Source organism: Micromys minutus (genome assembly GCF_963924665.1).
Source record: "Micromys minutus genome assembly, chromosome: 2".
NCBI classification, from domain to species: domain Eukaryota; kingdom Metazoa; phylum Chordata; class Mammalia; order Rodentia; family Muridae; genus Micromys; species Micromys minutus.
In genome coordinates, this window is record NC_137971.1 from 70,261,277 (window position 1) to 70,279,726 (window position 18,450).

An 18,450-nucleotide genomic window follows, 5' to 3' on the forward strand; every position below is an offset into this window, starting at 1 on the left:
TGACACCATGACCAAGGCAGTTTATAGAAGGAAGGGTTTATTTGGGCTTAGGTTTTAAAGAGATAGGAGCCCATCACCACCATGGTGGGAGCCTGGCAGCAGGCAGGCACATGGTGCTGGAGCAACAGCTGAGAGCTTACATTTCAACCTACAAACAGGAAACAGCGCTAACTTGAAATAGCAGGAGCCTTTCTTTATACTTCCTAAGCCTTCCCAAACACCCACCGCTAGAATTCAAGTATTTATTTAAACTATGGGAGCCTTCTCATTCAAATCACTAGTCTTTAACCGCAGTTACAATTACGTCTGTGTTCTTTTGATACAGACTCTCACTCTATAGTCCAGGTTGGCTCTGAAATCACTATATATCCCGGGTCAGACTTGAATTTATGTTCCCTTCTAGTGGAATTTTGCTAGGCTCATCGGAAATAACCATATGCTTCATTTGGCCTATTAGTTTTCCCTAGACCTTGATCTAAAACAGGTCAGAGAAGACAAAAGACGGTCAAAGGCTCGTTCGTTGTTCTTTGCAAACCCTGATGCAGAGAAAGTGGGTAGACAGGCTATACCGGCAGACTATGAAGCCTGGGTGAGTACTAAGAACTACTGTTTATCTCCCATGTTGATTTGAGTCTCTAATCTTGCTTGGCTAGGGGAGGAAAGTCCCGTTTCCCTCACCCGTCAACTTCTGGGAGAATATTGCCGAAGGGCAAGAACGAGGCAGCTCCCAGAGCCAAGTATAGGGCCAGGCCTAAGGATTCAGGGAGACAACGTAGTCCAGGAAGGGAACAGACCTGCTCTACTAAGGACGACAGCCATGCTGCTATTTTAGATCTCCTTAGGAACCTCTATGGGCCACTCCAGAGAAACTGCAGTTTACCTTAGCGTGGGATCGGACGCAGTACAGAGTTGTTCAGGGAAGGACTTTGGATTCTTTAAGGCAGCTCCAGGCTCTTGTATTAAAAATTAACAACGTTAATCTGGAGCTTAGTCAATGTTCTCTGTTTTTCCTTTCTCCCCAAGGAGCCTGCCATCTCCCAGGATGACCGCCTTTCCAACAGGACACGGCATTGGCACGGCATTGGCTTACCCCGAAAGTAGCTCCTTAGAAACAGAGCTCCCCCTGCTGGGCCATGACTGGGAACCTTCCGGATAATGGTCACTCTTCCAGGGACATCAACTCCAATCGTCATCATAATTAGGTAGGACAGTTAATAGTTCATTTCTTGTGGTGAAGTATGGTAAAGGCTCATGAGTTAGTTGAAACCCTTAGGAAGTTGTGACCTTTAGTATACTTCTTAAGCTCCCCATTTTCTCATCTTGATTGTGAGGAGATAGAAATATGTTAACAGAGAACATATAAAAATATGTTGGAGAAATACAAAAGTCACATGGGCCTTTGGAGGCTACAGAGGATAATTGTATGAAGTATCTTCTATCTTTTAGGTTGAGGCGAGTGGATTATCAGAATTGTTACTGTCATCAACCACTGCATAACAACCATCCCCCATCTCTTCATCTCTTGTTTTCTCTCTTTGTTTCTTTTTAAAATTTCCTTCTTTGTTTTCTTTCTTTCTCTCTTTTTTCTTTCTTTTTCTCTTCTTCTTCTTCCTCTTCTTCTTCCTCTTCTTCTTCTTCTTCTTCTTCTTCTTCTTCTTCTTCTTCTTCTTCTTCTTCTTCTTCTTCTTCTTCTTCTTCTTCTTCTTCTTCTTCTTCTTCTGATTAAGGATGTGGTCAACAACACCTGGCCTAATTTTTAATTACTATTTTTAATTTTGTGTCCTTGTGGGTATATGCACTTGAGTACAGGGTCCAGACACACTGGATACCCTGGAGCTGGAGTAACAGTTGGTTGTGACCCCACCTGACATGGGTGCTAGAAACTAAGCATGGGTCCCCTGTAGGAGAACTATGTACACCTAGCATGCCCAACATTTGGGGATGCAGAGGCAAGCAAATCTCTGTGAGTTTGAGGCCAGCCTGGTCTACAAATCAAGTTCCAGGACAACCAGGACTGTTAAACAGAGAACCCTGTCTCCCCCCCACACTTGGTGTATATAGATTAAACAATAATTTTTGAATACCAAAAATTGCCACAAGGCTATATTCTTAGCTCTTGGATTATTAATGATTTAAGATCCAGGAGTACCACACTCTGAGAGGGTGCTATACACTTACTTTTTTTTCCTCAGAAGGACTGAGGCTTTCACATTTTGGCCTTTGTTTTTCTTGAGCTTCGTATGACCTGTGAGTTGTTTCTGGGGGTGTTCAGAGCTTTCTGGGGTTAGTAACCAATTATCAGTGACTGCATATTATGTCTTTTCTTCTGTGACTTGGTTACCTCACTCAGGATGATAGTCTCTAGATGCATCCATTTTCCTAGGAATTTTATAAAGTCATCGTTTCTAATTGCTGAGTAAAGAACCCTGTCTTGAAAACAAAAACAAACAAAACCCCAAACAAACAAGAGTAATATGTACTCTTAACTATTGAATATCTCTCAAGGTTCCCATTTCTTCTATTCTTCTAAAATTTATTTTTATGTGTATGGACATTTTGTATGTGTGTATATATGTGTACCATGTACATTCTTGGTATTGTCAGAGGCCAGGAGAAGGATTCAGATTTCTTGAAAAGGAGTTACAGACATTTATGTAGTATCCTGTGGATATTGGGAACTAAACCTAGTCCTCTGTAAGAATAGCAAGTACTCTTAATCCCAAGCCATCTCTTCAGCTCCACTTAATACTTAAAAATATTCATTTATTTAATTTACTTTTTATTTTTAAAGATGATGATGATGATGGTTTTTGAGACCAACGTTTTCTGCATAGTCCTGGCTTTCCTAGGACTCCCTCCATAGATCATCAGGATGGCCTCAAAATCACAGAGATCTGCCTGCCTATGCATCCCGAGTGCTGAGATGAAAGGCTTGTGCCACCATGTGAGCATTTATTTGGTTTTTGACAAAGGTTCTCATGCTGTAGCCCCTGCCTGACATGGAACTAGGCCACCCAGCTTCCAGAGATCCTCCTGCCTCTGCCTCTGCCTCCTGAGTTTTGGAATTAAAGGCATGAGCCACCGTACCTGTCCCCTGTTTTATTTTTAAAGCAGAATCAAACATAGATTTGTTAAAGGGAAAGTGAGGGAAATTCCCAAGCATGGAAAGGGTTCTAAGGGAGAAATACCTGATTATGTGTTTACTTCTTGTGTAAGCTTACTTCTGAATATTCTAGGTTTTTTATTTCTATTGCTAGTTTACTTCTGAATATGCTAGGTGTTTTTATTTCAGTGGCTAAGGTGTTTTGCCTAAATCTATATCTTTGTACCACCTGAGCACCTAGTGCTCACAGAAGCCAGGAGAAGACATCGAATCCCCTAGAACTGGAGTTACAGAGTTATGAGCTGCCACATGAGTGTTGGGAACTGAAACCCAGGTCCTCTGGAAGAGCAGCCAATGCTCTCAACCACAGAGTCATCTCTCCGGCTCTATCTTATTCGTCCTCTCTATAATGTGTGTTTTGTTTTTCCATTCTTTAGCCAAGTATCCAACATGCAACCTGCAAGGTTGTTAGACTGAACATGTGCTTTTAATGATATTAAGACGTAACATTATCATCTGCAAAGTCCCCGCTCTATAACTGCTTGACCAAGTTACAAATAAATAAATAAAGTGTATCCACAGGTATAATAATATCACAAGTGTTAATGGTAGTAACCCATCACTTTCTGCTGGCTTTGAGGCCTCTGTCACAGGAAGGAATCCACTCCTGGTACTATAAACCTGGTTACAAATCCGTGGTTGGCAGACCATAGAGCGCAACCCACTATTGTTTTGTTAAATGGCCATGTAGTCAAACTGCCTTCTAAGTATTTATGCTTTCAAACATAGATTAGTGCTACTCTCAGTCTTGATCAGATATACATTCTCCGCCAAGAGAACAATCAATACAGAGAGCCCAAAGGTCAAAGTGCTGAGACTAAGTGACTTCTGAATGCTCAGCCCTAAGTGGCACATCTATATTAATTCCCACAAGGCTCAAGGAACATCCGGAAGAGAGGATGGAAAGCAGTGAAGAGCTGGAGACTGAGGCTGTGCAATTCTGTCTTGTGGACACGATGTGGCCATTGTCCGCATGAAGTCACAGGAGCTATGGCTATTTGCACAAGATCAATCCAGTCAATAATTCTGGCATGGATGGGGTAGGTGCTCATGAGCTTCCTCCTTAGCTGAGGTTCTATTGGCAATTGATGGCTGCGTAAGGGGAGAGGCTGAAGCATGAGAGGGGGGAAGGCTGAAGAATGGTGAGAAAGAAGAAAAAACGAGAGTCCTCAGGGAACAGGAGGAATACCTGAACTTACAGCTCACATCTACTGCTAACTCTGAGTCATTACTGAACCAGCGCTGCTCCCATTCCTGCCTTTTTCGGGACCCTCCTCACGCTGAGGCTGGACCTCGGCACTGGGAGGAGACAGTCACTGCCACCTATTTTAGATGGTGGTGACCACTTGTAGGTTGTCTGTGCATATGCAGGCAGCACTAATTAAACTGTAATTAGACTGTAGGTTATACAGGAGGAGGAGGAGGGTGAGGAGGAGGAGATGGAGATGGGGGAAGGGCACCTTTAGGGAGCCTGGGGCAGAAGAGGAAAAGATAGGTGAGGGTAGAGAGTATGACCAAAATATACTGTATATGTGTGAGAGAAATTGTCAGAAATATGACCAAAATATACTGTATATGTGTGAGAGAAATTGTCAGAGAGTAAATGCAAATTTTAAAATAAAACTAATCTTATGCATGAAAAATGATTTAATGTTTAAGTAGGGTGCTGCCTTTGTGTGATTTTATAATTACCAGTAGATGCATCGGCCCACAGGTCATGGAATGGACACCCTGCTAGGTTGTCTGCTCGTTCTGCTGATTCTTTCCTCTGATGTGCAGCTTTCTTATCTCACAGAGTCCTAGTTGTCAAGTTTTGGAATTATATATTGTGCCATTAGAGTCATTTCTTAATTTATGTGTTTCTGCATATGTATATGTACATATGTTTATGTGCATGTATACAGCAGCCCTTGGGGATCAGAAGAGAAGTTGCAGATACCTCCCATGGGGTTGTTGGGAACTGAACTGGAGTCCTCTGCAAGGGCAGTAGCCACTTCTAACCACACAACTGTCTCTCTAGTTCCTGTGAGAATCATGTTCAGAAAGTCTAATCTACGCATGCAGATCAAAGTGTTTTCTCCAGTATTTCCAGGGGTTCAAATCTTATGGTAGGGTCTTTGATCCAGTTTGAACTGATTTGGTGTGTGTGTGTGTGTGTGTGTGTGTGTTGGGTGAGAATACAGTTTTCTTAGCCCGAAATCCATTTGTTTTCTTCAGTGCATTTGTCAAAATTAGGTAGCAGGAACAGTGTAAGATTTTTTTTTTCTGGGTCTGTATTATATCCCACTACTTTACCTGTCTGTTTTTGTGCTGGTTCTGTGTCTTTTGTTGTTATTTTGGAACAGAGTCCCTCTAAATAGTTCTCACAGTGCAGACTAGGTTGGCCTTGAACTCAGTAGAGATCCTCCTGGTTCTGCCTGATCCCTGTTTCTTTTGGGATTAAAGGCTTGAGGCACTGCACCCAGCTGCTTTAAAAACAAAAACTACCGCTTTGTAATGTGAGATTGGGTATTGTGGCACCCTGAGGACTGCTCTTTTTGTCACGGATTGCTTTGGCTTTCTGGGGGTCTTTTGTGAATCTATATAAACTTTAGGATTTTTTCACCCTAGTTCTGGGAAATATGTCATTGGACTGTTGGTAGTTTGTGTGCTGAATCTGTAGAATACCCTCAGTTATACAGCCATTCTACAAGACTGCTTTTGCCAATCCATTTGCATAGGACATCTTTCCATCTTCTAGTATTTTTTTCTTTTCTTTCTTTGGGGTCTTAAAATTTTTTCTTGTTGATGTCATTTACTTTCTTGGTGAGCTTTGGTCTTAGATTTTTTTTTTTTACGCTATTGGGAATGGAATTTTTCCTTTTGGTTTCTTTCTCTGCAAGTTTATTAGTATATAGGAAAGATGTTAATTTTTGTATCCTGCTACTTTGTGGGAAGAGTTTATCAGCCCTAAGAGTTTTCTGGTGGAGTCTCTAGATGTCTTTTAAGTATAGGATCATGTCATCTTCAAATAGAGATCATTTCTGGGTGTTTTCTTTTCCTACTTGTATTTCTTTATTTCTTTTGTCTTACTCCTCTAGCTAAGACTTTGAGTACTGTATTGGATAAGAGTGGAAGGAAAACCCTTGTTTCATTCATTAGGGTAAATGATGCATTTGGTGTAATGGTATGTATATGTTATATAATGTCTTCATCATGCTGAGGTTTGTCCCTTTTATTTCTGGTCTTATTAATACATTTTATTTTATTTGTTGTCCTGGGGAATTAAACTCAGGTTATCAGGCTTTGTAACAGGCTCCTGAACCCACTAAGTGATCTTGCTTGTCTTTATTCAGGATTATGATCAAGAAAAAAAAAAGAAAGTTTTTTTAAAGCCATGTTCTGCATCAATTAGGATGGTCATATAATTTCTGTCCTTCTTATGTGCAAAATTACACTTACTTATTTGAACATGTTGAACCAATTTTGCATTCTTGAAATGAAATTAACTTAGTCATGGCGTGCCTTTTTTTAAAGGTCATATATATATGTGTGTGTGTGTATGCATGTATGTATGTATTTTGCCTGCATGTATGTGAAGTGCCCACAGAATTCATCGGATCCCCTAAACGTGGAATAACAGATGGCTGTGAGCCATCATGTAGGTGTTAGGAACCAAAACTCAGATCCCCTGTGAGTGCAACAAGTGCTCTTTACTAAAGAGCTATTTCTCTAAGCCTGTGTATGATTTTTTAAAATGGGTTTTCAAGGCATGGCTTCTCTGTGTAGCCCTGGCTGTCCTGGAACTCATTCTGTAGACCAGGCTGGCCTCCAACTCAGAGATCTGCCTGCCTCTGCCTCTTGAGTGTTGAGATTAAAGGTGTGCACCACTATGCCTGGCCTGAATCTATTCTTGAACTCAATTTGCAAAACTTTTGCTTAAAACTTAGAAGTCAAGACTTTTAACATCTATATTCACCAGGAAAATTGGTCTATAAATTCATTCTTTGTTGTGTTATTTGGTTTTAATATCAAAGTAAAGCTAGCTTCATAGATTAATTTTGGTAGTTTTTCTTCCTTATTTATCTTTTGAAAGTTTGAGGTGCAGTGATGTTGGTTCCTCTGTGAAGATTTGGTAGATTCAGCAGTGACTCCATCTGTTTTCTACTACTTCAGTCTTACTGGTGGTTATGGATGTTGTTAAGCTGTTTATATCCTCTTGGTTTTATTTGGTTATACATGGCTAGAAATTTAACCATTTCTTTTAGGTTTTTTCCCAATGTTTCCAAAAATACTTTTCAATGATTCTCTCCATTTCATTGGCATCTATAGCTACCTTCCTCTAATTTCATCTCTAATTTAATAGATTTGTATCTTTTCTCTTTTAACTATTTTGGTTTGTCAGTCTTTTCCAAAGAGCCACCTCCTTGTCTGAAAAGCTTTATGAATTATCATTTTGCTCCTAATTTCATTAAATTCTATCCTTTGATTTCTTCCTGTCTGCTGCTTTGGGTTTGTTCTTGTTTTGCTAAAATCCTAAATTGTACCCTTGATTTCTCTACTTTCTTGATGTAAGCACTCTGTATTAGTCAGTGTTCTCTAGAGTCATGGAGCTTATTGAAGGTCTCTACATATTAAGGGACTTTATTGTGATGACTTAGTCTGCAGTTCGACTAACCCAACAATGGGCATCGGTGAATAGGAAGTTCAAGAATCTAGTAGTTGCTCACTCCCACAAGGCTAGTTGTTTCAGCTGGATTTTTGTGTAAGCTGGAATCCTGAAGAAGTAGGTTCCAACAGATGTACTGGCAAGTAAGTGCAAGCAGGCTTCGAAGAGTGAATCTTTCTTCTTCCATTGTCCTTATGTATGCCTTAAGCAAAATATATTGCCCAGATCAAAGGTGCTTACTACCATGCCTAGATTTGGAACTTGCTCTGTCCCAGGCTGCTCAGAGATCTGCTTGCCTCAGTCTCTTGGGATTTAAGATGTGTACTACCTTGCCTGGGCCTAAGCTTTTCACTATGCCTCAAGATCTATCAAAAGTAGGTGTCAGCCCATGTCAAGATCTGGGTCAGAAGTCTGTGTCTTCCAGCCTCAAGATCTGGCTCAGAGGTGTGCCCTCCATTTCCGGATCATAGTTCATTCTGGATGTAGTCAAGTTGATAACCTGGAATAGCCATCATACACTCATAGCTATGTATGTTTTCTTGGGACTGCCTTAGCCATATCCCAAAGATTCTGGTATGTTGTGCTTTCATTTTCACTTGCTTTTGCAAACTTTTATTTCCTTCCTAATTTCCTCAATGCTTGTTCCAAAGTGTTATTCATTTTCTATGCATTTGTGTAGTTTCTATAGTTTTTCTTGCTATCGATTTCTACTTTAATTGCACTGTTATCTAATAAGAAATATTATTTTGATTTTTGTGCACTTTATGACATAGAGTGTGATCTATTTTATGGTCTATTTAATGTTTCATAAGCTGCTAAGCAAAACGTGTGTTGCTTTTGTTGGATGGAATATCGTGAAATACTGGTTAAGACTATCTGATCTATGATGTATTTAACTGAAGTTTCTTTATTTTTAGTTTGTGTTACCTATTTAGGATTCTAGAACCACTTAATATCAGAACCCATGCATCTGTCTGTCTGTCTGTCTGCCTCTGTCTCTCTCTGTCTGTCTGTCTGTCCATATATCTATCTATCATCTCTTATAAGCACTTATAAGCATCACATCAATAAAAAAGCTGGTGGCCAATGAGTTGAGGCAAGAAATAGGTGGGACACTGGCAGGAAGAGAGGGAGGATTCTAGGAGATAGTGAGAGGTGCAAGAGATTCAAGCAAGATGCTTGGAAGACACAAAGAAAGAAGCAGATCAGGATTGAAGGAGAGAGGTAACTATGTGGAAGGCATAGAATAGTTTGAATGGGTTAAATAAATTACAAGCTAGTCAGGGAATGAGCCAAAGCTTTTTGCCAAGGCATTTATTAAGAAATAGTCTCAGGGTCATCATTCTGGGAGCAGAGAATGGGAAGAAAAATGGACTATTTTTTACATATACACAATTGTTTAGTGTCTTCTTTATGCATTTTCACTGTTATTAATATGTAGAGGCCGTCTTTCTTTTAAGATCTACTTCATCAGATGTTAGAATGGCTACACCAGCATGTTTTCAGTTTCCCCTTGCTTGCTGGATTGCTTACCATCCTGACTCTCAGTCTATTAGTGTCTTTATCAGTGAGATGTGTTTCTTGCAGACAACGGATAGTTGGATACAGTTTTTTGAATTCAGTTAGACACTCTGCATCTCTTTATTGGTGAGGTGGGGTCATTTATATTTAAGGGTACTAGTATGAGAGATGCTTATTAATTACTGTAATTTTGTCCATTGTTTCTTTCATTGGTTGGATTAGTTTGTTTTTTACTTTCTTTCCTATCAGTATCTGAGGTTTGCTGGATTACTGTGTAGGTCATGAAGGATTCCTTCTTAGTTTTTCTTTGTTCAGCTATTCGTCTCACGAAATTATTTTTTGTGATGTTGTGACTGAGACTTTCCCCTTCCTCTGTATAGCATTAAGTATTTCTGCAGCACTGGTTTGATGGTTATGTAGCACATTAGTCTGTGCTTGACTTGAAATGCCTGTCAAATTTAAAAGATAGCTTTGTTAGCTACAGAAATCTTGATGGGCAATTATTTCCTTTTAGGACTGAAATATACCAATCCATGCTTCCCTGGATTTGAGGATTGCTGATGGGGTCTGATATTCTTCTGCCTTTATAAGTGAGTTAATGTTTTTCATTACAGCTTTAAATATTTACTTTGCATGTTCTTCTTCTGAGACAGGTTCTCATGTAGCACTGAAGGTCCTTGTACTCACAAGAGAACTTAAACTTCCGATTGTCCTGCCTTCTTCACCTCCTAAGTACTTCCAATTACAGGTGTGCATAGCCATAACCAATTTCTGTTGTGTTAGAGATTGAACTCGTGGTCTTAGTTAGGCAAGTGCTCTACCAACTGAGCTATCCCAAGACTTTTGTAATCCTGGCATGTTGGTTACAATATGTTGGAAAACCATGGTATGTACTCACTGATAAGTGGATATTAGCTGTAGAGAATCATGCTACAGTCCACAGACCCAGAGAGGCTAAGTAAGAAGGAGGGCTTAGGTGGGGGAACAAAAGGTTCTTCCTGGGAAGATGAGGCATTAGAGTAGCCCTGTCCCAGGTCCTCAAATATTGAAAACCGGGTTAAGTGTTTAAGAGCACATAATGCTCTTGCAGAGGACCAGAGTTTAAGTATTAGCACCCATATTATTGGGCATAACCCACAACTGCCTCCAGCTTCAGGGGTAGCTCATGCTTCTGGCCTCTCCAAGAACTGCCACTCTTATGCACTTACCCATACACATACCCAGAATTTAAAATCTCTAAAAAAAATTTAAAAGCTCAGGAAAAAAAAAAAAAGACTGTATTTACAAATTAAGGAAGTAAGTTGAACTGAGACTATGGTCTTTCCTATGGCTTATGATGCTGATGAGTGGCTACTGATTGATTGTCTGCTGTTTCCCAGATCTGTCTTCAAAGAGACTGTTTTCCCTTTTGTGTAACAGGGATGTCTGCTGGTCAAGTTTTACATTCTGTGAACTGGGCAGGTTGTCTCACTCTGTTCGGACTCTCCACAGCACAATGCTGGGATGTCTAGTGTTTTAGCTGAAGGGTGTCTCCTAAGTGTAGTGGGGGTATGAGCAGCAGTCACAGCACTGAAACTGGGACAGATAGAGGCACTGTCTTCACCCTTTCAAGACCTCCTGAATGCTAACCACCCTGCTGGAGGGATCCAGCTGTGGGTATCACAAACACCCCTTGGAACTTCAGTTAACAATAGTATCAGGTAGGTAGTCACCTTGGTGGGTGACCCATGGGTCTCATATCCACGTAATAATTTCTACATGATTTTTCCTGCCTGAGAACAACATACTGTTACCTGCATCCTCTGTTTTGTTGGTGATGTGCTCTCCTGCTCTCCATAACTGCATATCTAGACCTCCCTTTATCTTAGGGCACTAACAGGTTAAGTTGAGGCTCTGTGGATGCTCCCTGGTTTCAAGTCCACAGGTAGCAGCTGTTTTTAAAAATAGATTCTCCCTTCAGATTGCTTCTGGCTACTGTTCTCTGAGTGTGACAAAATGGGATTCTCTTTCTGCTGTTGGATTTTCTTTTTAAATTTCTTTTCTGATCCCTTTTTTCACCTGTGTAGATTTTTGAAGTTCTTCCTTTTTCACTTTGGGATACAATCAATTTCTGATTCTTTGGTAGCTCAGGCTGGCCTTGAAAAGCCTGATCTACTTCTTGAAAGTTGGATTTACAGACATGTACCACTATGCCTGGCTGGATTTGCCTTTCTGACCTCTAGAACCATAAGATAATGCAAGTTGGGTTAAGTTTATAATTTGTTACAATAGTAACAAGAAATGTATATTGGGCTAGGCATGAACGATGAAGACTTATGGTTGGAATTAAGTAGTTCTGTACCTATGTCAAACACTCCACCTTGGAACAGTTTCTGTGTAGGCCTGGCTGTCTTGGATCTCACTTTGTAGACCAGGTTGGCCTTAAACTTGGAGATCTGCCTGTCTCTGCCTCCTGTCTTAACGGTCAGAATTATGATTCTATTTCTTTTCTTGCTTTAGCAACTTAATACTTGCAATCCATGTCCCCCAATACCTAACTCCAGACTATGTTTTAGCACCAGACCTGGTCGTCGAGCCTCTTTGCTGTTTTCACTGATTATTAGTTTTTGATAAAGTTTTGTTATCTATTTCCAGGCTGGCCTTAAATCCATTATCCTACAGCTCAGCAGTTCTGTGCGCCACCACGTGAATATTTTAGTTTTAACTAGCGATTTGAAAGAGCGATAGGGACGCAAGTCATTTGCATGAGGGGCTGCTCTTTTGCAGCCTTTCCCACTAGTCCGATGAGATAATGGGTAGTGATCCTTGTGGAACTTGTAAAGCAAGTTACAAGCGGAATAGTCTAGAAAGGCCTCTCTGGTTGGAACACGTGCTCAAAGACCAGGCTGGCTCTGGTGTAGCCCGATGTCCGCCACATCCCTCCGGGTTGAGAGTTGCTTCTCTTCTGCCCGTCGCGTGAGGCGTCGGTTGTTGAACACGAACTAGCAGTTCTGAGGACAGAGGCGGCAAGGCCGGCTGGTTGGAGAACCACGCGGAGGCAGCACACCGACTGATCCGCAGTTGAAGAAACCGCTCTGGGGCTGGACGGAGGCGGAGCAGACGCTCACACTGGACCAACAGAAAAGCCTTAAGATGCTAGGAGCGATCCTGGGGCGGGCCCCGGCGCGAGGCACTCTGGGATTTGTAGTTTACTTCTCGGACAGCTCCTCTCTCATTTCGGCCACCCGCCTTTTATTCCTCGCTCTCCCCCAGCACGCCGACTACTTTGTCGCGGCACGTCCTCACGTACGACTACACTACCCAGAAATCTCTCCTTCGCGCTTCGGCAGGCTCAGGGTCTTTCTTGAACTACAGTTCCCAGAAGGCCACTGGAGAAGGGCTTCCCCCACTTTCCCGGGACCGCAATTCCCAGAGACTTGATTTCGCGGCTTTTCTCTCTGTGTTGGGTCTCTCTTGGAGCTGGTTAAGTCTTGGCCGGCCAGGAGACCCACAGCGACGACGTTGTCCGTCGTGTCCACTCGCAGGGTGTACTCTTTGGTCGGGCTTTCTGTCTCTTCAGCCACTTTTGCCGGACAGGCCGTCGCAGCTGGCCTGAGCAGTGACCTGGCGGGCCGCGCCTGCGCCCTGCCGCGTTTCCTGCCTGGCTGGTGGTGGCGGCCATTTTGTTCATCCTCCTCCTCCTCCTGCTCCTCCTGGTTGGAGCGCAGTGTCCGGAGCGGGCTGGGGGGAGCGAACACAAGAGCCGGGTTCAGTACCTTTTCCTCTGCCCCCAGCCGGAGCCCGGAGCCCCCCTCCCCTTCCTTCCCGCCCCCTCCCCTCCCCAGCCCTGCCCTCCCCCTTGTCCCGGGATCACTCCGTCGCACCCACCATGATGGAAGACGACGGACAGCCCCGGACTCTGTGAGTACCCGAGACCCGGGGTGCCAGGCACCAAGTGGCCCGGGCACTGCGGGATGCTGAGGGAGGGAGAGCGAGCAGGAGACCCGGACTAGAAGCGGAGAGCCGGGCGGTGCGGTGGCGTGTCTGCGAAGTGCATTCCTCATCTGTCCCCCTTCCCAGAGAAGGAAGCTCTCCCTTCCCCCCCAAACACAGTCACTTCCTAGGGTCTAGGGCTTGTCTCGACCTTTTCCTCCCGACCCCCTTTTTGCACACTCTTGCTTGGCTGGGCTTGTACACGGCTGAGGCTGTCAGGCGCGGGAGAGCTCCTGTTCCTCCTGTGCTTTGGGGGGCCCCGGGCTGAGCCAGGAGCTGTGGGTCCCCACGGGGGCAGGGCTTGGCGGGGGTGGGACCGCTGCTGCATCCTTTGGCGTGAACACTCAGCCTTAGTCCACGTCCTCAGCAGTCCACGTCCTCAGCCTCAGTCGTTCTGAGTCCTTCTCCCCAGCCTACCACTCTTTAACCAGAGGAGCCCCTTGTCTCTTTCTGCCCCACGTGCCCCACGCTGTCAGAAACACCCGCCTAGCGCCTGCTGCTTTTGAAGTGCCAAAGTGATTGCCTTTTGCTGCTGTGCACTACCTCTGTCCTCTGGATAAGTTTACTTTGAGCGCTCACTGCGCCAAACTGACAACCAGTTAAACTCCTTTCGCTCAGTTAGTGATGCCGCTTCCTAATCCGTTTGTACGTCCGGACCATCAGAGTTCATAAAAGGATGTCTGCTCCCGCTATTTGATGCGTGTCTTTTGAGTGCTATTTTTCGCGGTATAGCTGTCGGGTTTCACCTGAAGCTCAATCTAATGAATGAATCGCATCTTCCAACCGCTTAATTGGCGTTTCCTTCTTTTCCCCAATGCAGAGTGATGACTCAGCGTCTGTATTCCTTTCCAAATAGTGTGGCACTCTTTTTTTTTTTTTTTTCCTTCGTCTGAGTAATTTCCAATTCATTGTTTAAAGTGAGCACCTTGGGTTTTCCCAGCCTCTCAGGCCTACTACTCCTGCCTGGAATAAATATACAGAGTCAGCCTGCTGCTTTGTCTCTCAAGCCTCCCTCTGCCTAGTATTGATTGATATGATGATCAGAGTCCACTTGGCTGGGTTAGCTGATGGGGAAAGTACTTTTTGGGGAATGGACGAAGGTGGATAGACATTCAGGACCTCTGACTAGTTTCTCAGAGCTTCATTCGTAGCATGGAAAACATGTTCATTAAAGAAGGTTCATATCTATATTGTGTTGATACGGATTTTTTAAAAGCATTGTTTATACTTTACATTTTTATTTCTCTTAACATCTGGTTTAGGGAACTTGAAAACATCCTGAACATTATATTCCTGAATGAAAAAATCTTTGTGTGTGTGTGTGTGATTTTCCATTTCTGCCTTCCCCAGAATAAAGATAATTGAGACAAAATTTGAAATTTGTTCTTCCACATTTGTTTAAGTCAAGGCTTGATATTTTATAGTTAGCCGTGAATACTGTGATAGAAGCATCTGGGGAAGCTAGGCTTAAGGCCCAGCAAGTATATATTCAAGGAAGATGACAGTTACATTGTATCTAAAAAGCCTGAAATGTCATTATTGCATCATAATAGCTACTGGATAAATGGTAAATTCTCATGTCTCATTAACTGCATCTATTTGTTCCTTAAAAGAGGTTCCCTGTTTTTGTCTGTTACATAGTATACCTTTTCTGTTTCTTTTATTCCTGTAGTAGTCTTTGCATCCACTATCAGATCTTTTTCTAGACCAGAGCTAAATTTTAATATTTCATAATTTATCATCTCAGATCTCTTGTCTTTTTTTTGAAACACATTTCAGTTGTCTCTGTTTGGTTACTTAGAACAGTGATGTAAACATATGAGAGAATAAACATCTTGAGTTCTACTGTTCCTGAATGTCAGTATGTGTTTATATATCTTCCTTTTCCTACTTTTCTCCATGGAAGTCCAGGTGTTTTGTTTTGTTTTTAAATATAAGGACTGTACAGCTTCCTAGGACTTACCCTTTCTGCACTTAGTCCACTCCTTGGCATATCAGAAGTACTCAAATATTTTACAATTGTACTTTGGTTAAATTAGTGTTGTCTTGTTTTTTAAAGTTCTAATTGATTTAAATTATAGGTATTGTCATATTTCCCGAAGTTTGTGTATCTATGTATATGTGTGTATGTGTATACACATACACATATGTATATACACATACACACACACACACACATATATATATATATATATATATATACCTAAAGTAAAGTCTTGACGTAAAAGTAAATGTTTAATAGGGTATGGTTTTGTTTATGAAGGGCATATATTTTGCATTGTGATCTATGGATTAGGTTTCTCAAGTGGCTACTATGGTTTTATATAATGTACTCTAAATAAAGCTATCTTAACTTGTTTACTTTAAAATGCCTGTGTGTTACTAGTAAGGTTTTCTTCCTGCAGACACACACAAGCTAAGACATATGGTTATCTTCAGAAAACAATATGGTGTTTATAGCCTAGGTAGGTTTTTAAATATTCATTATCTAAAGTATTACTAATTTATTTGATGGTATTTAAAATGGTATAGAATTGCTTTGATGTTGAGCCTGAACTCCTGTTTGTCATATAGTTGCTTTAAAGGTCTGTTTTCTACTGTTCCTTCTTATTTTTACATTTATTTGGGGTTATTATGTATTAGTGATCTTAAAAACAAACCAATGAGATCACAGTATGAGATACTGGTATTTGAAGTAGATCAGCCTTGTGGGACACACTTCAGCCTTGGGTTGTGTCTTTGCAGTGCAGTGATTTATCTGTGGTATCTGAACCCACAGTGGGACACTAAATTACAACAGTTAATTGTAGTTTAGTCATCTGTTTGGTGTACTGAAACCCTAGAAATTGTGGATCTAGGATAGAACCAATGCCACCTGTTAAGGCTATTTATCCCTTGATACTCAGTAAAAAGGATGAAATAAGCTACTGATTTAGAGTGTGTTCTGAACACTTGTGAACAAAGCAGAAGAAAACAGTCTAAGATCTCATAGCCTTGGCCACACCATTGATTTATGTGTATTTTGGCTATAATCAGTCTGGTTCAACTTAATTATTTTGTTTCTTCTAAGTGTGTGTGGGTTCAACCTTTAAGGGTCCTTGGTCAGGTTATTCTACACCACTGTGCCTTTCTTCTACTTTGCTGCCTTCCTAAAATGAAGTAGTGACAACTTGGACAGTCCTTTAGAGAGCTATTGAGGATTATTGTTGAAAAATCTCCTTTTGTATAGGAACTTGTTAAGAATTAAAAAACAAAAACAAAAAAAAAAAAAAAAAAAAAAAACCCTACCTTTAGTGTAGCCTCACTATATTTTGTATAAAAGTACTGGTAATTTCACCTTGGTGGGGTTACTTTTAAGAATGAGAGCACATTGAGTGGAAAAGCTGTCATTAGCTTTCTACAAGGCACAGTGTTCTTAATTTCTGCCCAGTTGGACATAGGATGTAGTTCATTGGCAATGTGAACTTCTGCCTGCTGTGAAACTGCCAAGTGTTCTAGTCTCCAATTGACACTTAGACCCAATGTTAGGGATAAAAGTATCATTCTCAGTTATTAATGCTTCAGTTTCTACAGTTCCTGTTCTTAGAAGACAAAATAGACTGTAAGGTATGCATTTCCTTATTTTTTCTTGAGTTAAACATCATTTTGGAATTTCCTAAGTGTCTCCTGTTACTATACGAACTCAAACCATCCTGCTGTTTTGTACATGTTCGTCTGGTACAAACTGAGTATCTAAAAACTTGGAACATTACAATACACACTACTACTTACATTAGAAAACACACTACTAACATTAGAAAACACACTACTACTTACATTAGGAAACACACTACTACTTAGTTGCAGCAGAAGGTGAAGTATAGAAAATACTATTTGGAGAGAAGCATATCAATTTAATAAGCTACCAAAGATGATGCTTACTATGATCAATTTTAAACCTTGTCTTAAATACCTTTGTTAAAATTATTCTGGGTTGGATTACTTTTTGATAATGCAAAAGACACAGTATACTACAATATGTTTAGAAGTATAAAATGTGCTTCTATTATATACATAAATTACAGAACCTTTAGTAGAAAAGTCAGTCTAACATTTAGATAAATGTAGGTGAGGTTATATTTTGAGTTGTGTCCCTTTCATTTTAACAAATTATGATGTCCTCTGTCATGGAAAGCTTTGTATGCTTTTAAAACTTAGTCTTTTAGCAGTTAAATCTTAGTAAAAATATTTGAAAAAAAATAGGATAACTCAGCACTGGACTTTTCTATAAATATTTCATGGCATTCTAAACCTAAATGGTAGCAGTTTTGATCTTTGACAGTGCTAGATATGGAAATCAATTTTATCCATCAATGTGCCCCTATAATCTGGCAATTCCCTCACTGATTGGAAATGGGTGGTTGATTTAGAATGAAAGTCTTGTTAAACAAAAACAGCTTTTATTGTGACTTAGCTGTGAAAAGTAACATGCATTTTTTTCTCTTAAATGTTTTAAAACATTAACCCAAACGTAAACCTGTTTAAATCATCAAAACTTTGCTATAGTAAAATGATATTCCATTTATTTTTGTTGCTGGCTACCTTCACTACTTAAAGTCACTGTTATCCCTTGTCTTCTCCAGAAATGAGCAGACCAGACTAGACTGTTTAGATGAATATAGTGTTTAGAAAATCAAGATTACTTGCTCATTTTCTTTATACTGGGTCTCTTACAAAAGCAAGTTATTCCACAGTCACAGACTCATAAAGCCCCTATGAGTGAAAAGGGACAAGCAGGTGTTTATAGTTAGTTTATAATCTTCTAACTATTTGCTACTGCTGGAAAGGAAAAAAAAAATCACTGCATGACCTACAGTAGGTGAGCTCCATTTAAATTATAAGGAAAAGATGGAATACTAGAACTAAACCAGTTTGTCTGCTAGCTTGTTCTTTTATTTCAATAGCACAGGACTTGTGTTTCAGCTTTAGAACATGTACCCTGAGGTTATTGGTAACCACTGTGAAGTTCTAATAAGCTGGGAAGCTGCTGCCTAATTTTTTTTTTCATTTTTACATGTGTTTGTATATGTCTGTGTGCTTGTGTCTATGTGCATTATATGTGCATACATGTGAGCACAAAAGTGTGGGTGGAGGCCAGAAAAGAGTA

General features: G+C 40.9%; 1 protein-coding gene across 8 annotated transcripts in view; it reads left to right on the top strand.

Moving 5' to 3' along the window:
* Positions 1-1,081: 1,081 nt before the first annotated feature.
* Positions 1,082-18,450, top strand: part of TIAL1 (TIA1 cytotoxic granule associated RNA binding protein like 1) — a 33,694-nt gene continuing 16,325 nt past the window's right edge. For 2 of the 8 annotated variants that reach the window (XM_080912202.1, XM_080912203.1), the window contains exons 1-2: positions 12,740-13,232; positions 15,710-15,769. Coding sequence is in view for 6 of the 8 variants with exons in the window: in XM_080912204.1 (XP_080768330.1) it covers positions 1,156-1,202 (47 nt within the window). In the remaining 2 variants the exon portion in view is untranslated. Of the gene's footprint in view, positions 1,203-12,739; positions 13,233-15,709; positions 15,770-18,450 lie in introns of those variants that run through there. The other 6 variants (XM_080912204.1, XM_080912205.1, XM_080912197.1 and 3 more) reach the window with 3 other exon arrangements.